Source organism: Chelmon rostratus, chromosome 16 (assembly GCF_017976325.1).
Source record: "Chelmon rostratus isolate fCheRos1 chromosome 16, fCheRos1.pri, whole genome shotgun sequence".
In the NCBI taxonomy this organism is placed as follows: Eukaryota; Metazoa; Chordata; class Actinopteri; order Chaetodontiformes; family Chaetodontidae; genus Chelmon; species Chelmon rostratus.
In genome coordinates this window covers 12,694,932-12,719,644 of record NC_055673.1, presented here as the reverse complement: position 1 = coordinate 12,719,644, position 24,713 = coordinate 12,694,932, and the positions used below count along the sequence as shown (strand labels likewise).

At 41.9% G+C, this 24,713-nt stretch overlaps 6 protein-coding genes across 7 annotated transcripts; 2 read left to right on the top strand and 4 right to left on the bottom strand.

Moving 5' to 3' along the window:
* The first annotated feature begins 70 nt into the window (after window positions 1-70).
* Window positions 71-2,287, top strand: LOC121619687 (cytochrome b-c1 complex subunit 7). The gene is made up of 4 exons (XM_041955545.1): window positions 71-111; window positions 1,004-1,072; window positions 1,252-1,418; window positions 1,798-2,287. The coding sequence occupies exons 1-4, from the start codon at window positions 93-95 to the stop codon at window positions 1,873-1,875; spliced, it is 333 nt and encodes a 110-aa protein (XP_041811479.1). The 5' UTR covers window positions 71-92; the 3' UTR covers window positions 1,876-2,287.
* lrrc14b (leucine rich repeat containing 14B) lies at window positions 2,042-5,276 on the bottom strand. The gene is made up of 3 exons (XM_041955544.1): window positions 5,001-5,276; window positions 4,189-4,817; window positions 2,042-3,543 (listed from the first exon to the last, which is right to left on the bottom strand). The coding sequence occupies exons 1-3, from the start codon at window positions 5,274-5,276 to the stop codon at window positions 2,865-2,867; spliced, it is 1,584 nt and encodes a 527-aa protein (XP_041811478.1). The 3' UTR covers window positions 2,042-2,864.
* A 921-nt stretch (window positions 5,277-6,197) lies between these two features.
* Window positions 6,198-13,479, bottom strand: LOC121619811 (protein naked cuticle homolog 2). Its single transcript, XM_041955714.1, has 9 exons — window positions 13,330-13,479; window positions 13,206-13,232; window positions 13,039-13,118; window positions 8,635-8,689; window positions 8,195-8,286; window positions 7,749-7,844; window positions 7,518-7,653; window positions 7,219-7,359; window positions 6,198-7,125 (listed from the first exon to the last, which is right to left on the bottom strand). The coding sequence occupies exons 1-9, from the start codon at window positions 13,352-13,354 to the stop codon at window positions 6,686-6,688; spliced, it is 1,092 nt and encodes a 363-aa protein (XP_041811648.1). The 5' UTR covers window positions 13,355-13,479; the 3' UTR covers window positions 6,198-6,685.
* Window positions 13,480-14,245: 766 nt separating this feature from the next.
* gatad1 (GATA zinc finger domain containing 1) lies at window positions 14,246-16,296 on the bottom strand. Of its 2 annotated transcripts, XM_041955158.1 has the most exons (6): window positions 16,167-16,295; window positions 15,805-15,945; window positions 15,259-15,381; window positions 15,109-15,168; window positions 14,744-14,927; window positions 14,246-14,664 (listed from the first exon to the last, which is right to left on the bottom strand). In XM_041955158.1, the coding sequence occupies exons 2-6, from the start codon at window positions 15,928-15,930 to the stop codon at window positions 14,474-14,476; spliced, it is 684 nt and encodes a 227-aa protein (XP_041811092.1). In that variant the 5' UTR covers window positions 15,931-15,945; window positions 16,167-16,295; the 3' UTR covers window positions 14,246-14,473. The 2 variants fall into 2 exon arrangements, with proteins under 2 accessions (XP_041811092.1, XP_041811091.1); XM_041955157.1 differs by having other exon boundaries at window positions 15,805-16,296.
* An 856-nt stretch (window positions 16,297-17,152) lies between these two features.
* On the top strand, window positions 17,153-20,084 carry chrac1 (chromatin accessibility complex subunit 1). The gene is made up of 3 exons (XM_041955161.1): window positions 17,153-17,343; window positions 17,546-17,672; window positions 18,904-20,084. Exons 1-3 carry the CDS (start codon window positions 17,185-17,187, stop codon window positions 18,981-18,983), a joined length of 366 nt encoding a protein of 121 aa, XP_041811095.1. The 5' UTR covers window positions 17,153-17,184; the 3' UTR covers window positions 18,984-20,084.
* On the bottom strand, window positions 19,698-23,881 carry si:ch211-57n23.1. Its single transcript, XM_041955160.1, has 3 exons — window positions 23,563-23,881; window positions 21,873-22,427; window positions 19,698-20,583 (listed from the first exon to the last, which is right to left on the bottom strand). The coding sequence occupies exons 2-3, from the start codon at window positions 22,418-22,420 to the stop codon at window positions 20,442-20,444; spliced, it is 690 nt and encodes a 229-aa protein (XP_041811094.1). The 5' UTR covers window positions 22,421-22,427; window positions 23,563-23,881; the 3' UTR covers window positions 19,698-20,441.
* Window positions 23,882-24,713: the final 832 nt, after the last annotated feature.

Here is a 24,713-nt window from a genome sequence, read left to right as displayed (position 1 = left end):
TCCAAATAAGACGTAAACATGTTGCGCAATTGTCCTTTAACCTGAATAGTCCTTACCCATAATGCACCGATGTCGCTCCTAGTCTAAAAAAGATGGCGTCGAGGGCACCAGGTAAATGAACATCGCTCTTTTCTAACATGTCCACTTTTAAATTATCTCGGTAAAGATATTATTATACTAATATGGCGTGAAATATGTTATGATACAACACATAATATTGTATTATGATCATTTTGTCGCGGCTGAATAGGGCTTTGGGGGGCATTGTGACTGTGTGTCCTCTAGTGTCCCCGTGCTAAGTTAATGCTAAGAGTGCAACTACGCTAACGTTAGCTTAGCGCTAGCCACCAATCACTGTAAAAATATTCATGATACAACACCACACTCTTTCTGCTGTCCATTTAGTGATCAGACGTTTCTTGATATTTGCCAACCAGCCGTTACTGCGTCCAGCTATCGTTTGCTGTCACGCTGTAACGTCTATTCTCGGACGTGATCTAATGTTAGCTCCTTATCATTACAACTAACCTTCTGATTTATCTGCCATTTCAATGCAATTGAAGATGTCACATGATTTCAGAAGGGCAAGTCTACTACTATAAGTTGTCTACTGTTCGTCAACCAAAGTACATGTGGTTGAACACAGTTATTAACTTAAAAGTCACAAGTGAGACTCATAATTTAGCATTATAAGGTACTGAGTCGCTTGCCATTCTGTCATGTCTCACAGATTTTCGTTTTTCAGTGTAGTGTATACTATCTATACTATGATATCTGCACGTAAGTACGTGACTAATCTGAAAGGTTAATTGGCAGGGAAAAGCATTTTACTAAAGTAGTAATAATTAAGTATAACTTATGGAAATCCTTCCTCTTTACATATGATGGAAATTTTAAAGCTTGCTCTTCCCTAAAATCAAGTTTGTGCTTCCTGACGGATCCTGTTTGTGTGTGTGTGTGTGTGTGTGTGGTTTTTTTTTTTTTTTTTTTGTCATGTTCACAGCAGCGACAGGCAGGCTCCTGGTTGGGATTCGCAAATGGTACTACAACTTGTGTGGCTTCAACAAGATCGGTAAGATGTTGGTCAGAATATCCAGAGTTTAGGACCTTACATGGCTACTCATTTTGAAGCTACTTTATGTCCTGAAAGTATGAATGTAGGGAGGAAATGTCATGTCTGAGATTAATATGGTTTCTTATATCATTGATTTTTCCATTTAGCATGTTCAGCATTCATGTTTTCTGTGTCAGGTTTAATGCGCGATGACACTATCACTGAGGATTCAGATGTGAAAGAGGCTCTGAGGAGGCTTCCAGAAAACCAGTACAATGAGAGGATGTTCAGGATCAAGAGAGCTCTGGATCTTTCTATGAAGCAACAGATCCTCCCCAAAGACCAGTGGACAAAATATGAAGAGGTATATTCAACTAATTTAAAGATGTTTTAATTGTAGTGTAATGTAAAGACGTAATATTAAACTGCATTGTTTCCACACCTACCTGCATGTAGTTTAAGATACTACATTTAGATAGTTGAAGTAGCATTTTCTTACAATCATTTCACATTACATGCTCACTTTAAACTGATTTATCTACTCAATAATTTTGCATGCAGATGGTAAGAATGAATTCATAGTTAGAAAAAGAACAATATAATATCGTTTTTCGAGGATGTCCACCCACCTACCTGAAGTCAGCAAAATGTTACGATTTAGAATCATTTCAGCTGTCACATTGATATATCATGATTTCATTGGTTTTTCTCACATATTTTTTCTTGTTATCGTTTCCCTTTAGGATGTCCCTTACCTGACACCGTATCTGGATGAGGTGATCCGTGAGAGGAAGGAAAAAGAAGAATGGATGAAGAAATAGATGGCTCTTCAAAGCTGTTAATCCTCGTCTTTCGTCGGTGCATGGTTGTCCCCTGATGTAATATTTAAAATGAAATGTGTCCTATATACGACAGTGCTCAATAAAGAAATGTACATTTTAGGAAATGTGAAAGTGTCACCTTTTTATGTAATAGATAGTAGGCTGTTTGAAGATTTGATTAATTATTGTGACAAAATTGCAACATGCTAAATCCAGATTTGCCTCGTTCCAAATGTGTGCTGTTTACATTTACAAATCCAGTTATATACAACATTTAAACCAGAATATAGACATAAGAACATGTACAATAGATACAGGTAAGACAATATCCCTGGCAAACTTCAAGTGCAGTATCTTGCAACCCACTACATCTGTCTGCACTGCACATCTGCTTGGCTTACAGTCTGTAGGCAGAACTAAAGAGAATAAAGACCCGCAGTTAACATCACATCAATGATGGAGGTCTTGTATATGATGTTAATCCATAGTTAAACAAATGCATTTTACTAGATCTGTTGGCTTTAGCTCATGCATAGAGCACAACCTTAATGCATGTCATGATCCACCTTAATGTGCCTCTGGTTAGCTAAAACTTGTTTGTGTTAGTTGGGGTGGTTAGGTTCAGGCATGAGGTGTGACATTGGTTAGGGTAAGCCAGTCAGAGAGAGAATAGAGTGTGTCATGCTGTTGACATCCTGGTAAAAGAAAAATGTCTAAAACAATGTTGGCAAGTCCATGTGCTGACAGTTTGCTAGCTAATTTACTAGCACTACATTAGAATATAAATGTCTAATTTAGCCTAAGAAGACAGCCTTGAAAAACAAGAAATTGTCGTTGAGGTCACTCATGGTCAACATAAGTATGAACATTTTTGTAAGGCTAGAAGAGTCAGGTCTGCTTTACAGAAATGTTGAGACTCATGTAAACAATCTCAGTTCATGACCCCTTTCTGTCAGCCCATTTCCTTGATCCTTACACTGGCATCCTCCTTAATTATCTTTCTGAGCCTGTGATCTCCTGTTGTCCACATCAGTTATGGTTCCTATAAAGTTCCCAATAACATTGTTAAAAGATTTCAACATGGACACTCCCAGCTCATTGCTGGTTTCACGAATGTCTGGGTCGTAGGCCCCCATGAGCGGGGTGCACACCTCCACACTCCCTCTACCAGCTCCTTCCAGGATCCCGATCAGCTGGTCCCTGACCTCCTGAAACAAGTCCTTGTTGTACCGCAGAAGGACGGAATCATCAAGAGGATAAGTGACATCCTCAGAGTAGCACTCACGTGGAACTGGTACCTCTATGTACTTTAACTTCGGAAAGCCTGCAGATAGCATGGAGAATAACCTCCGCAGGGCTGCAGAGGTCAGAGGATTTCCCAGGAGTTTGAGCTCCTCGAGCACCTGACAGCTAGTCAGAGCATTAGTGAAGGCATCCATGTGCTCGTCCTTAATGTTACATTCTTCAAGGGCCAGGCTGGCCAGTGTGGCTGAGCAACGGCTGAGCAGTTTGAGGAAACTGGTGGAGAAAGAGCCGCAGATGTCATGTCCGCTGATGTCCAGGCGGACCAGGGCCTCGCTGTGGAGGCTGTTGGAAAGGTATGTCATGTCCACGCGGTTCAGACTGCAGTTGGCCAACTCCAAGCACTGCAGTGGAGTGTTGAGAGGACTGAGAGAAGAAAAGAGAGGCAAAAGGAAAATAATAGATATGGGATGAAAGGTCAGTGAACACACTGAACACAACTGTAAAGATTATGGGTTGTGTCTTCCACATGTGGGATTGGTGACAGATATGCTTTGAAAATGACAAATACATCTTTTTAGAAGTAAGTTCAATAACCTGTCTGGTTAGCACTGTGACAAATACTTACATTCCCAAACTAACCTCCATCTAAATGCTTGTATTTTGCAACATCTTGCACATTTACTTTATAAAAGCAATTGTTTAAATTCTATGCCAGACTGTGATGAACAGCTCTGTTGTTTGGGTTTTATGCTCCTGTTCTATTTCCATTTGGGCTGTGCAGTCTGTCCAGCAGGTTTCTGGCTAATCTGCAGCTGTGGCCAGGTGCAACTGTCTGTCCTCACTGTGGCATCATGTCAACAATTTTAACAACAAAATACCTCCCATCGTTAAACAAGAGCCTCAAAGCTGGAATGTGCTTTGACCCCGTTTAAAGGTGATTATCCTGAGCTATATTAAAGCTTTTGACGTTGCAATGTGCACATGAGGCCGTCATCAGAGCCATCCATCGAATATATGTATAAACAAGGACTTTTCTGTCTTCAACCCTCCCTCTGTCTGTTTACTCACTTGAGCAGCCTGCGCAGGTGTCCAGTTAGAGTGGAGAACCCCACATAGAGCTCAGTGAGGCTGCTCAGTTGTGCCAGCAGATTGCCGATGGTGGCCAGCAGATCCTCATCATCAGAGCCCAGCCTCCTAACATCCAATGCCCCAGCCGGCAGGGTCAAAGACTGTAATTTGGGGAATTCCACCCTGGACAGCAGCACCTCCAAGTGTATGGCCTCCAGGGGAACATTGTGGACCACCTCTAGCTTTGAAATGGACTCGGGCTCTGCTAGGCGAATGATGTAGAACAGCTGCTTGAGAGCGAGGGAATCAGCCCGAAAACCAACGAAACGAAGCTTCAGTGGACAGTAGCGGAGGAGGAGGAAGACCTGAGCCACCAGCTCATAGTTGCGGCCTGTGATGAAGCCATTCAGACGGACGTCAATAGATGTTTCAAAGGCAGATTGACACACGTCAGTGGCTTGCATGGCCACCATGGTCTCATAGCACATTTGGGTCAGGAGCTGGGTCCTTCCCCATCGACCCAGGGTACACTGACAGGGGCAGGCCTGGTGCTCAACATCCTTCAGGGCAGTGAGATCCACCACATGCAGGTTCTTGGCGTAGGTCTTTGGAGGAGACAGCACATAATCCTTTAGAAAACAAAGGGAAATGGTTGTAAAGTCAATTTATGATCATTGTAAGTCAGTAACAAGTCAAAGTAGGTGTGTTCAGGCCAGTTAGGCAACAAGTGTAAGAACTGAAAAACATGGGCCAAGAAAATGCAATTGCAACATGAGTATAATATTATAAGGCATATGAGACCATTTAAGTACCTTTAAACCAGTTAGAATTGCCACCAGACAAAGCCGGCAGGTGCGCGTGGTGAGGTCCATCTGGCAATCCATTGTCTTTCCCAGGAGGTTCTGTAGGTTAAGCTCAGGAAGCGGCCATGACTGAACCAAATCATGCAGGAAGTCAGCCTGCTCATGGAGATAGCAGGCCTTGAAGAGAAGTGGGTAAAGGTTAAAAGACACACAGCTGAGGTTCTCCAGAGCACTCGGACCACTCTGGATGAAGCCCTCAGCAGCGAGAAATCGCAGTGACTTCATGTTTCCAGTTTGTTTGTTTTTTTTTTTTTTGGTACCAACAGGTCTGTGAGTTTCTTGGCTGTTGTCGAGAGCTGCAATCAAACAGCTCTGCGTGTCTGTGTTTACCTCCTCTGTGGTCGCTGCTTTGTTGAGTTCCTCTGTTGCTGTCTGTCTGGGTGTTGTGCATTAGTCTGGGACCAGGCTCGCTGTGGTGAGGCAGGAGCAAGGCACGGGGGTCGCGTGGTAGGTAAGAGAGTGGCGGTTATTAATAGAAACAGCTGTCTCATGTCCTTCGTCAGGATCAGTGTCTATTTGCAACTTTCGCCAGAGAGATAAGCAGCGACAGCATTTGAATGGCACAGGGGAACTTGTCACTATTCACACCTCTTTGTGAGGCCAACAATACACACAAAAGAAAACAATGTTGTGGGAGCAGAAATAAAACAGCAATACAGGAAGGTTCAAACCTCTACTACACAAACAGCAGCAGTTTTCGATGTTTAATACATTCTGGTGTGTTTGCAATACGGTTAATCCACTTTTCCCCAAACCTGCCTCAGTAAATGGCTTTTGCCACTCTCAAATTATAACATGTCACATGGTTGCAGTGCATTATGGTCTACTGAGGCTTCTGTCGGTGGAGACATGGGTATCTCTGCCTCATCCTTCTGCTGATATGAGCATTAGTGCAGATGTGGAGTCTAAAAACAACCCGATGGTCACTGTTGTTTTTGACACTTGTTACATATGAGGGTATGTGACATGATAGCGTCTGTATCTTGCCACTGATGTGGTAAAATACAGTCCCAAACAACACTTTCTGGCCAGAAATGTATGTTTCTGTATGTTCAAGTAAATCTTGTTTCTATGTCTTGCTGTTACTGAGGCAAAGTTCTCACTATGGTGCTTAAAAGAAAGACAAAAAAACAAATCTTGTTCTTAACATGCTTGTAATTTTAATATGAACTATCAACTGAGAAATGATTAACTGTCATTAAATATTTAGTTCAGTGGTGCGCATATTTGGTCAGGAAGCAAATATTTGACCATGTCAGAATAAACAAAACACCTTTTTATTAAATACATACTGTGTATTCATTTCTGCATTATTTTAGAAATACAATATGTTGTTAAAATTCAATAATTAGGTTAAAATGAAGGCAAGCATCTCTACAAAGTGTGCATTTGCATAATTTTAAAGTGGCAATCTACCTGAGAGGACACTGTTAATCTAAATGGTTACAAAAGTATGTTTAGTTAACAGTAAGTTCTTGGATCTAGAGTAGGTCATCTTTTAGGGCTTATTAGCATTAGATAACAGTGCCTTATATTGTAAAAGAGGTGATTAGAGGACATGCATTTGACCCGTTTATCAGCTCAGCAGAGGACACCAACTCTTCTCACCTGTCTCATTTGTGTTTACGATTCATTTATGAAGGGTGGTAGTGATGGTGGTGATGATGATGGTGCTCATGGCGGTGATGGTGCTCATGTCTCTGTGCGGGAGAGGCCAGAGCTCTACATGACGGCTGAAGGTGGGAAAAAAGTTCCCTATCTCCCCCCGGTGTGGGTCTAAGGTGTGAGGCGGCATCTTGTACCCTGGAGCGAAGCCTCTTGCTGTGAGCACGCTGTGCTGCAGGTGGAGACTGGGCGGGATGGCACCATGAAGCAGGGTGTTGGCCATGCAACCTGCAGGACCTTCCCTCTCCTCCGTTCCTGTCTTTCCCCAGTGACATGGCCTTGCTTTTCAGGGAATAAGGGATAGAGAGACCTCTAGGGGACTCAGAGGTGATGCAGTTCTCCCTGGTCACCACAGGGTGGTGCTGAAGAGCAGGATGAGCATCCTGTCTGGGCTCCTGAGAGGGAGATTCTGGAAAAAACAACGAAAAACGACTTTAATCTTTTATGGACTTATAAAAGCATATAAAAGCGAATGAAAGGAAGCAATAGAGTAGCTTCTTACCTGTGTTGTCAAACTTGGAGGTATAGTTTTCAATGCCAGCTAGATCCAGGTAGTGGTTTCTGCGCTCTATGTTTTCATCAACACAGTAAAGCCTCCTCTCTGGGGTTCCTGCCTCCTGATATGCATTCTTCTCCTTCTCTGCTGTTGGTTTCAATAAGAGAGGCACATTATCATCACAGCAGAGACAGACGTTTGGTGTTAAAGTTAAATCCCCCTGTTCAGAGACTCTCTGTCTTCAATGTTTGTCCCACAAATTATGTCTGTGGTTCCTCGAGCCACAAATAAAAATGACCTTATACCTATTTGTGAGGTCTTTTCTGGGTCAGCTGAAGGTGTTACAACTAGCTTTATCTTCATAGGTGTGGTACCGCCGCAAGGCTGCTTGACCGATGCCTCTAGAACCTCATACATGGAGTGTATCAGACTGCACAAGTCCTGCAGAATACACACACATACGCATACACACTGTGTACAAAACAAGCTACTTAAAACAGTCCTTCATTTAAACGAAGTATGTGAAAGAAACCGACCTCTTTGGTGACCTTGCCACTGTTGTCAAAGTTGTACAGTGTGAAGACCCACTCCTGCTGCGTGTCCTCATCGAGCACCACGTTACACTCTGTGACCTGAATGTGCGCATACAGTCAGGAAAACAAGCTTATTACTGCTGGAATTAACTTTTAACTGCAATTCTGTAGTTTATTAGGTAGAATTAAAGTTTACAGTAATTTATGTGGTGCATGAGTTGACCCAAACTGGTAAAACCACAGTGTGCAATTTTAAAAATACTGTTGATGAGTGTCAGATGTGTTACTTTCCAAACATGCCACAGAAAAAACACAACTTGCAATATTTATTTATAATATATAATTATCCAGACATACTAGAATCCCACCATTTGAGCTGTTTGGAAATAATTAGCAAGTGTTGTTGGACCTACAGTTCAATAGTCAGAGGAATGGAAGGTCACACTCACACCAGCATGGCTGTTCCTCTTCTTTGTCTGTTTATTGACCTGGAGGTGGATGCCGCTGCCTCTGTCAGGTATCTTCTTTGCTGGCAGAGCCACTAAATGACACACAGAGCTGGACTGTGAACATCAGTATCCAGTAGTTTCATAGTTTGACAGTTACGAGGATGATTGTGTTAACATGCTGTGTCTTTGTAATTAATTCATCCCCTGTTATAAACTCTGTTTTCAATAAATGTTTGGCAGCAGGGAGGAAGCTAAAAGCTGACAGCTGTACATCCAAAGCTTTCTCACACAAATATGGAACAGATGTGTTTCATTTACTATGTTTTTTTCATGAAAGCATGCGGGATGCTCTATTAAAGCTTATGTACCAAAATTTAGTGCACAGAATCTACACAATAATAATTGACCTTTATGATATATAAAAAGGGAGACATGCTCACCACTGAGGTTGCAGCTACGATCAGACTTACTTTCCCTCAATTCGACGTAAAGGTTCTGTGAAAAGTGACAGAGTTGTAAATCAACAGAGAGCATGCACGTACGGGAGGGAAGAAGAGAGGAAGCAAATAAACATCTTCACGTCCCGTGAGGGCGGGGACTGATCTCCAGATGTGAGCAAGGTTGAACAATCCCTGAACATCTGTGGTTTTTGTGTCCATTCGTCTCAAAATCATTTCCAGCAGATCAGACGAAGCACGTGAATCATTTTCCTACTAAATTTAACACACAGAGAAAGAGCGCGAGGCAGCAAATTAGCGAGCAAGCTGGCTCTCCTCTTTAAACTGTTGACATCTTGACCTTTTCCTCCCCATCACATGTAACTGACGTGTCCCAGAAGTTTCATATCGTCACTAAATGTACAACCACATTTACTAGAGACAATAAATTCCAGCCAGTTTTTAGGGCTAAAAATATGAAGCTGCACCACCATATACACTATGTTGTCACCACACAGTGTACACAGGTATGACAATCAGCAGTGGTGGAATGTAACTAAGTGTCATGTCTCCTCGTGTTTGAGGTTTTGTTCACTGGTGTCATGTTGTGTCTTGCACTTCCTGTTTTATTGTGAAACCTAACTTTCCTCTCGTTTCGGGCCCTTGACTTCCTGGTGTGTTCCCCCACTGTCTGATTGTCTGCCCCGCCCTGATTGTCTCCACCTGTTGCTCGTTACCTCGTGTATATATTGTCTTCGTTTTCCCCTGTCCTGTGCCAGATTGTCTTGTATAGTCGTTGGTTCACGTCAGTCCTGTCCTTGCTACCTTGCATTATTGCCTTGCCTAGTTATTCAAGAGTCTTTTGTTCATCGTTTGCATTTTGAAAAACCTTAGCGCCTTTAGTTACCGTTTTCACCTTTCACCATTTGTTGTGTTTTTGTCATTGAGCCTTTTTTGTTATTAAACCGGCTTCGGGCCTTTTTTGATTTCCAAGTGTGTCTGGGTCTCGCATTTGGGTCCAGCCTCAGTGTGCCTGAGCGCCTTGTCACTAAGTACATCTGCTCAAATACTGTACTTAAGAACAAATTCAAGCTATTTGTACTTTACCTAAGTGTCTTCATTTTATGCAGCTTTAAACGTGTATGCCTTGGTTACTAGTTACTACTTTTTAGATTGCAATCACACTCTTCCTGTCCAATAAAAACCATGTATCTCCAACTTTTCTGATGATGGGATGAAGTGTTCCTTTATGGGTTGAGATTATTCTCCCACTTCTCAAACTAAATAATTAAAAACCCTGTTGGACGGGCTGGAGAACGCATCGTCGCAAAGCTGAAAACAGGCTGTTTTTCTGAGCTCATGACAAGCTGACGTTTTAGAGATACGTGGTTCTCACAGGACAGCGAAGCTACAAACATTGCTGTAGATTTAACACGCCAACAGGACGTAAAGTCGTTAAAATTAGCTCAACATTTAACATCTACGGTACATAAAGTACATTTTGCTGATAACACACAAGGTTTTGAATGCAGATCTGTATTGAATAGTGTGATATTACTTTACTTAAGTAAAGGATCTGAATACTTCCTCCCCCACTGACAGACGCAGTCAGTTTTCAAAGGCCTTAGTTAACTTTAAAACCTCAGATCACCTTAAAACCACAAGACCTTAAAATTCATATCAGAACATCTGATCATTCATGCTCGGCTCTTCTTAGGTAGAAGCCAGTCAGCAGTGCAAAGCAAGACAGAAAGGAGGAGAACGAGACTTTCATTATCTCTCAAAACAACAATCCATCGCTAATGTCTCACTGATGGTTGGAAATGATAAGATGAGCTCCCAAGCTCAAACCCACACACACACGCACACACACAACGCAACCGATCTCCCGCTGCACCCTGTGCTCTCTGCCCGCCACGGTCTGCCTGCCGTGAAGCTTTGATGCTGGGTTCAATTTCCAGCGAAAGAGGGGTGGGAGGTGGGAGAGACGGCAGCAGGTAGCAGAAAGGTGTGCGCCTGCAAGAATCTTCTTCGTTCCTCTCTGTTCTGCACCCTCATTACACATCACCCATGTGTTAGCAGAACAGTAGCTGCCTTTGTCTCGGCAAGAACGTCGAACAGTCTTAGTGATAACTTGATACCTGCACAAGAAGTTTCACTGCAAGACGTGGAGAGATGACGCACTCATGTCTTCAAGAGGCTGCTCTATCTTTGTTTTTTATGTGCAGAAACGTATCAGAACTAAGCCCCATTTTTGTCTAACAGCATATAACTTTTGAGAAAAGGAACATGGATTATGATGCAAAAGATTTTCAGTCAAAAGCTCAGAATCATTAGAAATAGTATTTTATCACATTGACAAGAAAAGCGAATGAAAATTCTGGAACTTTTCAAAATAAAAGCGGGATGTAATTGAGTTTCTAGGGTGAATTTATAGTCACAAACCTTTTAAACACTTATACATATACTTATACAAATGCAACCTGGGCTGATGGGGTGGATTAACTGAGCAAAGAACATAACAAGAGGACCAGTCAAAGCTTGGCAGTCAAAGAAACCACTCCTAGTCGTTAGTTATGTCAGACAATATGAGGCAGACGTGTGAAGCGATTAAAACCCTGCTCCTGATGTTTGCTCTAGGATGTTACAATATTGACCCAGTCTTTCTGAAAACTTACACTGTAAGCCAGCCTCCCGTTACACACACACTCACACACACACACACTGACACACACACAATATGCAGAGATCACAGCAAACAGGTCTATGTTTCTATAGAAAGTGCACACCTGAGCCTGAGTCTTTGGTGTTTGACAGGCGAGTATTTAGACAGTCAGTAAATGCATCTGCGTGCAACCAGTTTTAGTGAAAAAACTCTTTAAATGTAAAGTTATCAGCAAGACTTCAAGGATGCAAAAAGAAGACTCATGTGAGACGTTCACGTGATCTCTCATGCAATGAGACTTTACAGCGGTGGTATCATGGAGTGTCAAACAATAATAGGTTGGAAAATCTAATCGCAGGAAGCCCTCTTCTATTAACAAGCACAGAAACTCCACCACAGCCCTTTAAACAGCTTGGCAGAGTCCACATCTGTTTCCAAAGCGCAGGACTTTCCAGAACCTCCATACAGCACGGTCCACATATGACCTCAACTCCAAACACTTCAAAAACCTCAAAACAACAAGCTGATCTCGTGACTTCGGCGGCTAACAGATCGAGCGAGGTGAAGACAAGTGAAAACGCTGTGTTGGTTGTTTGTCACAGTTCACTTTTAAAAAGACGGGCGTGCAAGTGAATTTACTGTTCCTACAAGCAACCCTGTGATCTTCAGAAGAATAAAACGGGACATCTGTGATTTACTTTCACCACAAAATCAGAGTGTTGATAGTTAATGGGCGAGAATGTGACTGTTTTCCATGAATTAAACTTCTTAATGAGGACACTTTCTCTTCTATACACGTCGAGCCACAAACGTGACTGCGTCATTAATGCCAACAGTCTACATGTGATGCCATTTACGCAAACCAAACACCCCTCCCCATATCTTTTTCCTCACCCCCCCTCTCAGTCTGTCTGGCTGGAGAAGGAAAGCAGTACCAGATGTGGAGGCTTTTTTTTTTTTCAGTGCAGTCGGATATAAAGACCTTGCTGTTGTGGAGGGGGGAGGGGGGTGGCTGTGTTGCACTTCACAGACTTGGAAGTCTCTTTATAGAGATGGAGGAGGAAGGGCGGAAGAATAAATATACGACTGCCTCCAAACACCTTTCATGTCTCCCTGGATGTGATGTGAGCAAATACTGTTTATCCCGAAAATGGCTTAACTGAGATGAAGCTGTTGGCACGGCAATAAGCCAGTACGAGGAGCTAATGCCTGTTTTTACTGCTTTTTTTCTTCCGTATGGGAATGGGCTTAATATACAGCTCTCATACACTGAAGAGGGTTTTTCTGGAGGAGAAATCTGCCCTTGAATACTTACTGTAGGTGTTGTTAACTTCAAGTCAAGTCATCGTATTATTACAGCAAGTATTATATATGACACCCACTATCATTAAACTCCTGATTTGGACAAGAAAAAACTCCCCAAAAAACATCTGCTGCAGAGTTCAAATGAGCCAAATGAGTCAATCTCCAACTTTTGGCTGTGATTGGCTGTGTGATTTGTGGCCAGATTCAGTTTGACTGATTTCCATCCATCACTCTGCCAGCTTCAACTCTATATAATAATCTATCAATACCAAACCATTACAGTGTTAAAGGAAACCAAAATAATCATCATGAAATCTTTTTTTTGTTCAGTACCTTCAGGATTTAGTTCTACCTGTGTTTGTAGGTGTTAATCAAATGGCATATAGGCCATAACTAAATGATATGATAGAAATAAATGATAGAAGCTGATTTTCTACCTCTGTCAGTTTGGTTTTGTGGATGTGGAAGCGCTCCAGCTCCCCTTGACAGGTCAGCACACTGGAAGCCAAACTACCACCTGCAGAACATGAGAATAAACATGTGAACGCACGTACGAGCACATGTACGAAGCAGCTCTGCGGTTTTGTCCCGTATGTGTGGTTACCTTCAGGACTCTGTCTACGTTTCGATGCTGTCCAAATAACGAGAGAAGAGACAATATAAAACAAATCAGAAGCGATTCCATCTTTAAAAGCACAAAAAGACTGCGGTGTAATAAAACATCTCACCAAGTTTGGACTGGAATTTGCCCATACTCCCGGCCGTTCATGTGATCAAGAAGAGTTCAGTCCAATCCATGAGGACAAACTAACTGTGACATTAGTGAAACATCCATTTCCCAACAGGAGCTCCGGGTGACCGCTGCAGGTATGCGCTCGCAGGGGATTTCACACAGGACTCGAGGCTTGAAAGTCTGCCTGAGATGTTTATCCAAGAGTAGAGACGCGGAGAGGGACGCTTCACTGCAGCGCACTTCCTTCTTCGGTTCAGCTCGGTCAGACTGACTGGAAGGCGATGTGTTTTACGTCTTTGTGCTACTTAAGACAACAGCAAAACGTATACAGTGAGAGATAGTTTCCTGTTGTGAGTCTTACCTATAAACATGCACAATATGACATATGGAGACTTTTGATTGTGTTCAGGTAATATAATTACATAATATTAATAATTTATTCATCTTGTGTGCTCTGCTTGATCAGCAGTGGGTAAAGACTCCTACATAAAATTGACACCACGCTATTTTGACTCCTATGATTCATGAATATTGTCTGTCTGTACCATAAGGGGTGTGCATGGCGTTTCAGGGAAATCAGCTGTATGATCTTGCTGCTGCATTCAGGTGAAAGTGATGTCTTGACCACTAGTTGTGTGTTTGTAACGTTGCAGTCTGATACCACCAAGGAGCATCATCACGCAACTCGGATGTAAACCAGATAAACATCAAGAAGGTGATGGGACGACACACACATCAGAGCTGCTGTGCTAACATTTTCTTATTGTTGCCATAATGTAGCTATTTACAGCTGAATTCACAAAGGGGGAAATATATGAAATAAAAAGAGATAACAGGCCTATTTCACACACAGCAACTCAACAAATAAACAGTAATTTTCAAACAATCACATACAAAGGGGAAGGTATTAAAGAGCCTTTTTGTTTATTACAAAATACAAAAGCAATATTCAATCTTGCCACTGTGTACACAGCATCTTTGAAATGTGATTACACCTGGTTTCCTTAGCATCGAATTACAACATGTTTTCAATCTGAGCTAATGGTTGTGGTTAACAACAATTTTTTTTTCATTATATTACATAAATTTACATATACGTCTGTTTAAAAACAACAGACCAAGTCCATAACGAAGTCATGTTAACTGCTGCCACTGGCGGACTCCTTGACAGTGAGAGCTGGTGTGGGTCCTATATGGGTCCAGATGTAGCCCTTCTCTGGCCGGATGGGGATGGTGGGGAACGGAGAGCTACGTGACTTAAAATATTCAGAGGGGGCGTGGCACACAAACTCCAGGTACTCCATCTTCCTGGGTAGATCCTCCTCTGGACCTAATGCAGAACAGAAAATTCTTAACTTGTCACATAAATAGCCTAAAAATCGTAAAAATGGTGATTCCTCATTGCTCACCAACAATGTATGTCCCAGGATCAAACTGGTCCTTCGGGCTGGCCTGGGTGGGGATCAGCCAGGTCAGTGCAGCACTCTTTTCACAGTACTGGTCCTGAACGAAGCCTCGAATCTGAGCATAGTATGGCTTCCCGTCTTCCTCATCTGTTACTTTGATCACATCCCCTGTCTGGTAGTATACACCCTGTGGATATAAATATAAACACTGAAGATGGCAACCATCTGGCTCCTTCTTTCACATGCATCACAGGATGAAGGTTTGGTACAACACTGCCGTAATTAAAGCTGCAATCATGTCACCATTAGATCATGCTATTGAACAGAAAGATGAGATTATTTTTGTTTTGGAAGAATAAACACCGTACCTTATAAAATACGGATTCTGAAGTGATGATTGTTGCAACAGATTCTGGTGCTTTGATTGGCTAAGGGAAGGAATCACACACAGGGGTCAGACACGGAAATTCAACAGGAGAGATAAGTAAATTTGCGGGTCAAATCCAACTCTAACTCACATTTTTGAGCTTGAATATGTGTCTTCTGCCCTTTCCTTTTGTTGACACCTTCTTCTCAGATGCAGGAGCTTTGTATTTGGTGCTTCTCAGACGTGCAGACCTCCTGTGGATCTCCTGCTTGGACTAAAGGCAAAAGCACACAGCACATACCAGGTACTTAAATGCAGCTCAGCATGATTTACCCAGCTACCTCCATTCATTCTTCACCTACAACTAAATTTACTAGGGATGCAGATCATGCTGATTGGGTAATTATCTATCAAAATGTCAGATTCAGATCATTACATGCCAAAGCCTGAGGTGATGTTCTCCCAAGATGTTCTCATCAGAGTAACGTTTTGAAGGAAACACCCTCAAATGAAAGCAAAGCCAACAGGGGCTGCTCTAGGATCTGCTATAATCACTACATTACAGTTCGTCGTGCTGCTGTTCAGATTAAGGAGGCTATGAACTCTATTCATATTCATAGCGGTTCCCTTTAAATTAACAACAAAGTCTGAGACAAACATTCATTGTAAAAAGGAACATTTAGACACAGTAACCAACCTGCTTTCCTCCGCCATTGCTGGGCTGAATGTTGGAGGACATGGAGGGTCCTGATGGTCCGCCGCTGCTGCTCTTTCCTGTGCAGTTATTACAGAGGATCTCTCCCTGGTTTCCTTTCTTCCACATCGACGAAGAGTTCGTCTTGCAGACAGCACAGCATGGTTTCAACCCCAGCGGCATCGTTAACAGTCCGAAACGACGCCAGGGTAAGAAGAAATGAACGTTAATACAGTGCTCGACAATGAGATGATGGTTGCTCGCTAAGCTCCTGCTAACTGTGTTAAGACCAATAACACACTGATGAGAGTGCTTCAAATGACACAAACGAGGATAATTATGCCCCTTTTCTGCGACAAACACACCTTAGATGACTAGCTATGACATTTGACTGTATTAATCACGACAGCGTCAAATTGCAACCTGGATTGTTTATTTTCGCAACCACATCACCGCCATTGCTATCGCCACTGTTTCTTCTTCACTGCTTCTATTGACATCGGCTCTTCTTCTGTGGTTTGTAATGTGGGTACAAGCGCCACCACTGGACTGGAAGAGACTGCGACGAGCTCAACCTGAGCAGAGTAAAATCAGTATGACTGAATAAAGCCCAACGTCCCAGGGGAAAGGAAAGGTGAACACAAATTTGGATCACAAAAAGAACCAGTAGCAGGACCAGTAAAGTCCAACACAACAGCAGTGTAACAGTATTGACCCTTAGCGGAACGCCACTTTTTTCTTTCGTTCCATTTCCGGTTTAGTCTCTTTGCTCGCGGTTAGAAACGAGTAAAAAGTAGTGGTCCTCATCGGTTCTCTCCCCCCTTCACATATAATGTTTTACTTTATTTATTGTATCGTATTATCATATTTCAATCAAAATACTATTTTTAGAGTTTGTGTATGGCCGTCAAAACAGCATACACTGTTACTGTAGATATTAAATGGAATTCCTTTTGAACAATTTCAGTGCGGATTTCAGAGAGACAGATAGTATTTTGCTCCAAACACAGGTGGTGATTTACAATATATATTATGTTTATTCCTGTATTAAGACTTTGTTTTACTATATTGGAAAAGCCTTTTATTTAATGTATTATTAATTTTGATTTCCATTACATCAAAATCGCTTACATTTAGACTAACCTCTGCAACAGGTGTCTGTGACAATGTTTTTACTGGAGGAAATATGACAATACTAATAATATTTGAATTTTTTTCAAGTTGAAGGTAATTGAAGACAAAAGTTTACCTTATATGTCTCCAATCCAGCAGGTGGCGGTAATCCGGTAGAAAGGCCGCCAACTACTCTTAATATAAAGAAGAAGAACTGCGTCACAGTTCAAAACAATACTTGAAGTTCCGCCTGTCTGGCGCCGTGTCCTCATGAAGATGTCTCAAAATAATCCCGAAAATGACGATCAAACGTCAACTAACAAAAAAGCCATCTCCCTCCCAATTTCCAGAGTGAGGTTGATAATGAAGAGCTCCCCAGACGTCTCCAGCATCAACCAGGACGCTCTTTTTCTCACCACCAAGGCTACAGTAAGATGCAGCTTGATGCTAAATCATCGGCTCACTGAGCACTGCTAATTTAACAGCTCGTTCGTCTGTTGCTGCTACCGGGGATTAGCTAACTGTTAGCTTCTCGGATAAGTGTAAATGTAGCCGCTGCCATTGCCGTTTGAGCGCGTGTGCCCACTCATTGTGAGTTTCTCCTTTGCTGACTTGCCTTGTGTTGTTGAAGGAGCTGTTTGTCCAGCACCTGGCTCTGTCCTCATTCAACAACGGCTCCGGCAAAGAGACCAACACGCTGTCATACAGCGACCTAGCTCACACCGCAGAGGAGACGGAGACTTTCCACTTTCTTACAGGTGAGACCCAGTCCCAGCCTGACGGGCCGTCTGACCCCACGGCCCATCTGTTGCCGTGTTGGTCACAGCTGGTCCTTTACCACTGAAACTTTACAGTAACCCGCATTCTTTCAGGACTTTTGGTTATATTCTGGTTATGTATGGTTGTAGTACACACTCAGTTAACAACTTAGCTAAAATGAATGCAGTCTATTACAAAAAGCCATGCAATGTATACAGTCTTCATGAAGGTTGACATGTTCAGTTTTTGCCTCTGGATGTTGTAGTTTGTGCTATTGAGTCATACTGAGATGGGTTTTTGACAGTGTGTATACCATCATTGATGGGCCTGATAAAATACTAGAAACACCTCTCAGTTTAATGCAGTACTTAATACAATACTAAAAACTACAAGTCCCAAAGTGGCCATAAAGTTGCATTAGTTTTAACTAATGTCCCAACTGAGTGTAAATCTGTTTAATATATTTGGTGTGTTATACGTCTGTGTGTCATCTTGCACATCAAAGATAAGGACTACTTTATGATGATTTTCCATTTTCATATGACTGTTTTTCACTAATTCATTCATTTAAGGGGCTTGTTTTTCCCCACAAATGACAAAAGATACCTTCATTTGTTAGCCAAATCAGAAATTATTTCCTAGTCAGGAAATTTACTGGGCTACATTATAAATGGATATTGCTATTTACAATTACATATACCATGCCTTTGTAAGTTCTATATTAATTTATCTTCCAGCTCTAAAAGATTATTTCTACAGTCCAACCAGTTCTTTATTGTACCTGTGAACTTGCATCCTTTAAATTCACTTCATTTCCCATTTCACTGTGATAACCCTGTCAATGTTTGTGTGCAGGACATTCGTCCTCTCTCTAATCATTGTTGCAGCTTCTTTATTGCAATCTATTAAAAGTTACACATGTAGTAGATGCTGGTGCATTTGAAAGTAAAATGTCAAGTGGTTTAAACAATAATCAAAGGGTGAATTTTTCAAGAAGAGGGCATCTTATTCTGGCTCTTGATAAATATTGTCTCCAACACAAACTTGCATCTCTTTGTTTTTGCTTGCAATAATCAGAAATACAAGCTGCTGTAGTCTTTTAGTTTTCTGCAACAGTTTTTGTTGTAGTTGTGTAGTTTGCTGATGGTGTAGTACAGCTAGAGTCAGAGGATAAGTAGCGACTGTAAGAACGAGTTTGACACAGTGTTGTTTTCTCTGTTTAACTGACAGACATCCTGCCTAAGAAGATCCTGGCTCGAGATTACCTCAAGTCTTTAGAGCAAATGCAAGAAGAGGAAGCTGACCTTTAAAATAAAAGGACTGTGGCTGCGTTTCACGTCTGGGCAGATGTTAGCAAATGTACACGCTGTTCACTGAGAGCAAAATGACTGGCAGAAGAGACACCCTGAACTTTGTCAATGCTTTTAAATACATTGACAGAGTTCAGCTGTAGGGCTCATGGAAGAAGTTCGTGGACATGGTACTGCAAGTAAAGTCACGCAGGGCAAATGTGAGATCAAGTGGAGACTCAGACTCAGCACTCAGCAACATGCAGAGTCTTCTGTCGTACTGTATGCTTAAGATAAATGCTTGATGCCAGAAATCCAAATTTGTTACAATGGCCTAAACAAAGCAGCCGTAGATGAATCATAATGCAATCAATTAAATCGTCAAGTTCTCCACAGAATTGATCACCCCTATAAAGACTATATTTTTGTGTAGGCTACTGTTGTTGCTAATAAATGGTGCACTTGAATTGTAGATATCAGACCAATTTTGCATTTGCCTCATATTCCCAGATTTTAGCAAGTTTTCTGGTAGCAGTGTCATATAAATTTTCACGCTTGTTTTCCAGTGTTCCATGTTCAGTTATTAGGAGAGTAGAATTGTTTTAGCCTAGCTTGCTGTCCTTTATGAGCTCACTCCACGTAACAGACCAGGACACAATGTGAATCCATTCCACACAGCTGGAGCACATATGTTTCAGCTCTAGAGTTATTATTGCCTTTAAAATACGTTGGGTCACCACTTTATTTTAGACATGCTGTCAGGCATTGATTTCAAAGTGAAATGTGCTGATGTTACTGATTGTAAGTGATACATTGTAGCTTTTTTTAAAAGATATTGTCATATTCCAGTTCTGAGTAGTTTATTGTGAATACTTGAAAGTTGTTTGAACGAATCAGAAGTACAAATACCTCCTTTTTTTCAGCTAACTACAAAGCAACTGAACATGTCGTGTCTTTCCAAATGAAAATCTACACTCAGCCTACCAGATGTGACTATTTAAAGTGTATATTTAACAGCTGACCACCTTACAAGGCATCTTCCTCATAAACTTGCAAAGTGATTGTTTAGATTTGATATTAAAATAAAGATTCATGCTGTCTGACATTCATTGTGCCACATGTGTTTTACACCACAATCTTGGAGAGTTAGACTTATGAAAATGCACTTTATGAATGGTGTGTTCAACATTAGCTCTGTTTCAAGCTTCACATGTCTTTCGAGGGAAAATGTAACACACAATTGAACAGCTACACGTTCATCAAATCTCCCTGATAATGTGAACTTTACTTATTTCTGCTGATTACACATGTTACTTTGGTAGGTGTTTTGATGATACAAGGTGCATATGAAATTTGCTTTGTCCTCATAATACAGACATAATCCTAAGCATGCATGCATTTGCTACATTGTGCAATCCATTAATACATAAATACAGTTCAAATAAGGGAAGAAAAAGAGGCAACAGGTCTTTGTCATTGTCACTGTTGCATTAGTTTGTAGAGTCGAAGCTGCATGTTAAGCAGAGTCTTCTCTAAAGTAGAAAAATGATTCTCCAGGACGTCTGCCATGTGTTCTCTTCCATCTATGGCGTCCCTTGTGTTGGCAAGATGCTCCTTCATGCTGAAAGTGACGGCAAACCACAAGTTAACACCCGTAACACCGTACAGCACATTAGATATTTTCCGCACAATTCATAACTGAGGAAAGAGGATTAAGTTTCTCTCAAATCTAATAGAGAGAAAGCACTGAGTTGCATTCACTCCCTGCGAGCGGTTTAGTGCCAGAGCTTCGTCTCGGCCAGATGTCCCAACAGACGACTGTTGAAATGACTCAGCTGCTTGTCTGGATGCTGTTTCCACTCTGTCCGCTTTGGCATTCAAGCAGTGTTAATGTTTGCGCCAAACAAGCAACAATGTTCTGGGGTCCCTGACTCCCACGCTCACAGTGATTTAGGAATAATCTCACAGCTGGATCAGTATTTAACATTACACAGTTAGTTTGTAACATCATGTAGGTGCAAGGCTATCAGAAAACAAAGTAAATGATGAAAAGGCAACGCCTGCACATTTACTCCATGCCACAAAAGTTAAGTAATGAGGATGATTACTACATGTGCTCGAGAGCACTTCCTAAAACTGTTGTCAGGAAAAAACAGTTCATTTGTGAATGACTGCATGCTGTTTGCCTTTGATTCAGCGTCCCAACTGTCATGGAATCAGCTTTTGTGTAGGCTACTGTTGTTGCTAATAAATGGTGCGCTTGAATTGTAGATATCAGACCAATTTTGCATTTGCCTCATATTCCCAGATTTTAGCAAGTTTTCTGGTAGCAGTGTCATATAAATTTTCACGCTTGTTTTCCAGTATTCCGTGTGTGTGTGTGTGTGTGTGTGTGTGTGTGTATACACGTGTATATATATATATATACACACGTGTATACACACACACACATATATATATATATATACATACGTGTATACACACACACACACACACACATATATATATGCATTCTCATGTTTTCCTCACTTCTTTAGTCACCACATCACAATTTAAAATGTTCTGTTAGTGGACTTTGCAACTTTTGATTACAACAGTGCAGCTTTTTAAGATGAAAAGACACATTAAAAAAAAACTGGGGACTCCAGTGCTTAGAGACACTTATTATGGGAGTAGTGGGGGTCAGAAAAGGGGAGAAGGTTATCTATTTCTTCTTTTTATTTCTCAAATATAGATTATTTGAGATTTTTTTTCTAAGTCAAGGAGAAGGTCCAAGTAAAAGTTTAATAACACTTGCTCTTTTTCTAGAATGAAATACAAGATTCTGCCCCTGTCTCTGCCCCAATAATTTTCATACAATCCCTGAGGTTATTTAATCCATCATACGGTCCATGGACTTCTGTTTCTCACCTTGTGAGGACCCCCTGCTCCTTCCCTTCTTTCCTCTTCTCTTCCAAAGAGACAAACACCTTCTCCATGGTCTGTATAGTTTCCACCACACCCTGGTGGTCTGAGTGGATCCCCTGGACCTCCTCTCTGGCTTGGAATTGGTAGGAAATCCCTCCCTCCTCCACCCCGCTGGAGGTGGACACAGCCTGCAGGGCAGCCCTGTTCTGGAGAGCCAGCAGACGGGACTTGGCAAACTCCTCGGGTCCGGCTATGTTCTCCCAGCAGATCGCAGAGGACGGTGGCAGCCAGAAGCGCTGGGTGCAGTTGACTGGTTTTTCTGGGGTCTCTGTTACGAAGGGGCTATCAGCAGGGAAGCTGTGGAGCAGGTGCATCAGAGATGACCCAGAGCCCCACTCCAAGTCCTCAAACTCTGGTTCCCCAGACTCTTGTTCAGGGGGAATAGTGGGAAGAGGCCCTGCTGCCCCTGCCCCCTCTGCTGGGAAGCAGACCCCCAACAGGAGGGAGCAGGACAGGCAGAGCACAGCCCTGCTCACTGCCCCCTGGACCATCTCCAAACTGGAACATGAAGCACGCACACACACACACACACACAGCTGTAATGGTTGGAAAGACCATTTGTTGGCATCATGACAGACTTCATCCACTAAACGTTTTCCACTGTGGTCTTTTCCTCTGACAAAGCTATTGTATTATTCACACACTATGTCTCCTCTCACAGCACAGAACAGAGACCTCTGCATTTTCATCCCACTTTGGGAGCAAATAACAATAAAAGAAGGAATAGAGATTTTGACTGCAACTAAATTTCAAATATTTATTCAGAAAGTTAAGCAGCAGTGAAAATTGAATGCATACATAAGTACTATACTTGTATTTTACTCCAGTATTTCCATTTCTGCTGCTTTACACTTCTATTCCAACATATTTCAGAGAGAAATATTGGCTTCCAACCTTTTTGCCTGTGACCCCTTACAAATAAACAGTGTGCAGTTAGAGTCCCTTGAGCTGTTTCTGCTGTGATTTCCCCTCTAAACTTGTGACATGGCAACTCCATTTAAACGTGTTTAAACTACAACAGTAAAATGATGTATCAGTATTAACAATCCAATAATGTCCTTTAATAATATATCAGTTACAGGGCAGAGCAAGTACTTTTAATTATCCTTTTACTTAAACTTGAAGTAAGCTACATTTTGCTGGTTGATACTTCACAGTATTTTCATGCTGCTGTATTAGTACTGAAGAAATTAGTTTCTTCCACCACAGCAGGTAAGAGTAACAGTGAGACTCGTCAGTGACATAAAACTGCGCCAATACAGACATGATGTGATCCTACCTTCAAAATAAAAGCACAAATTAGCAAACGTTTGATAAAAACAACAAATATTGCTAATTACATTGGGTTCGGGTTATATAGTGCTACACAGTTATCCATTAACGGCCTATTTTATGATCTCTAAAAGGCTGCAGCTCACATTTCTGCTTTCCCTCTTGTATCATTACCGGAAGTTTCACTCTCCGTTTGTTAGCTTCACAGTTCGGCCGCACTAGAAATTTTAAAAAGAAGCGGAGCGCAGCAGCTAAATCACAACTCCTGACCACCGCGACTCATTTCACTCACACAAACAGCTTTTCTTCCTCATTTCCACGCAACAGCCTCACTTATGTCCCGTCTTTGAACGCGTCTTACCTCGCAAAGAAACCCCAGCGGCGACGAAGCAGTGCGTGTGTGTGTGTGTGTGCGTGTGTTTGTGTGTGTGTGTGCGGGCTGCGACGCTCCTCTGGTGCCTGAAGTCGTCGGAAAGAATGAGTCTTTGGGTTGCAGCCTGTTACATGCGATCTGACTGGCCCGGGAACAGCAGAGTCAGGAGCGAGGATTTTCCGTCAGTCTCTCCTGGACTAATTAAGACAGTGAAGTACACTTGTAGTCTGGCTGCGAGGATCTCCTGATTCACAAGCGCAAACACCAAACACACACGCAGGAAGCAGAGAGTGCCTCTTGCAGGGCTTTTCTGTGACTTATGCTCAATTAACAATGCGGATCTGCTTGATACAAGTGTTAATGTGCAGCTTTTTTTTGTCCCCCTATAGGCTACAAGTCCATCTGTGAATGGAGCAGGAGGTGTGCTGCTCCTGGAATTTATGAGGCGTTTTACAATGTCCTAAACAGGACCAGCCAGGCTTGAATTTGACCCATTTTGAACTCAAAATGTTCTCAAACATCCTGCAATCATACCTGGGCATTGAAACAGCTGGTGGCCATTTCGGAATATGCTTTTATCCTGCTGTGTTAAGAACAAACAAAGGTTTTTAAATATACTCAAACTCTGGAGGAACCTCACATTAATTCACACCATCTGTGTTTATTTAGCGAGCCTTTTGAATGGCCAGGGAATTTATATTACACCCTGACATAAGCAACAAGGAATGGGAAACACACTTTGGCACAAACAGGCAAGGGTGTTGTAATTTTAAGGGAGGATTGGATATGAGGCACACACACGCCACCAGTCTTAAATTATGTGATATGAATCTCAGGACAAACTGTAAAACACAACTGTCCTGTCCACACACATACCATGGCTTTGGTCTACAGATGGTCGTGGTGGTGGCGGCAGCCAGATGTTGTTTTCAGGTCCTGTTGATGACTTTCAAACCATTTGGGGAACAAAGAGTAGATGTTAGGCTTACAATTTCATTCAGATGGAGCATGTTTGTGACCCAATGGTGAAAAAAATCAGTAGGAAGAGCCAGAAAAAGTCATATTTACAGTGCGGTCTAATTTTGGTAGTGACTCAATGAGGATAAAGTGCTAACTTTCAGATTTCTACATAATTACAC

Bases quoted from the DNA above. Each gene is read 5' to 3' on its own strand.
- LOC121619687 (XM_041955545.1), top strand. The intron at 1,073-1,251 runs GTAAGATGTTGG...TTTCTGTGTCAG, and splicing joins GTGTGGCTTCAACAAGATCG to GTTTAATGCGCGATGACACT. The intron at 1,419-1,797 runs GTATATTCAACT...GTTTCCCTTTAG, and splicing joins AGTGGACAAAATATGAAGAG to GATGTCCCTTACCTGACACC.
- lrrc14b (XM_041955544.1), bottom strand. From the start codon at position 5,276: ATGAAGTCACTGCGATTTCTCGCTGCTGAGGGCTTCATCCAGAGTGGT. The intron at 4,818-5,000 runs GTACTTAAATGG...TGTTTTCTAAAG, and splicing joins CAATTCTAACTGGTTTAAAG to GATTATGTGCTGTCTCCTCC. The intron at 3,544-4,188 runs GTGAGTAAACAG...TTCTTCTCTCAG, and splicing joins CACCTGCGCAGGCTGCTCAA to TCCTCTCAACACTCCACTGC.
- LOC121619811 (XM_041955714.1), bottom strand. From the start codon at position 13,354: ATGGGCAAATTCCAGTCCAAACTTG. The intron at 13,233-13,329 runs GTGAGATGTTTT...TTATTTGGACAG, and splicing joins CAAATTCCAGTCCAAACTTG to CATCGAAACGTAGACAGAGT. The intron at 13,119-13,205 runs GTAACCACACAT...CATGTTCTGCAG, and splicing joins ACGTAGACAGAGTCCTGAAG to GTGGTAGTTTGGCTTCCAGT.
- gatad1 (XM_041955157.1), bottom strand. From the start codon at position 15,984: ATGCCGCTGGGGTTGAAACCATGCTGTGCTGTCTGCAAGACGAACTCT. The intron at 15,169-15,258 runs GTGAGTTAGAGT...TCCTTCCCTTAG, and splicing joins ACATATTCAAGCTCAAAAAT to CCAATCAAAGCACCAGAATC. The intron at 14,928-15,108 runs GTACGGTGTTTA...TTATATCCACAG, and splicing joins CAGAATCCGTATTTTATAAG to GGTGTATACTACCAGACAGG.
- chrac1 (XM_041955161.1), top strand. From the start codon at position 17,185: ATGAAGATGTCTCAAAATAATCCCGAAAATGACGATCAAACGTCAACT. The intron at 17,344-17,545 runs GTAAGATGCAGC...GTGTTGTTGAAG, and splicing joins TTCTCACCACCAAGGCTACA to GAGCTGTTTGTCCAGCACCT. The intron at 17,673-18,903 runs GTGAGACCCAGT...TTTAACTGACAG, and splicing joins GACTTTCCACTTTCTTACAG to ACATCCTGCCTAAGAAGATC.
- si:ch211-57n23.1 (XM_041955160.1), bottom strand. From the start codon at position 22,420: ATGGTCCAGGGGGCAGTGAGCAGGGCTGTGCTCTGCCTGTCCTGCTCC. The intron at 20,584-21,872 runs GTGAGAAACAGA...CGTCACTTTCAG, and splicing joins GAGCAGGGGGTCCTCACAAG to CATGAAGGAGCATCTTGCCA.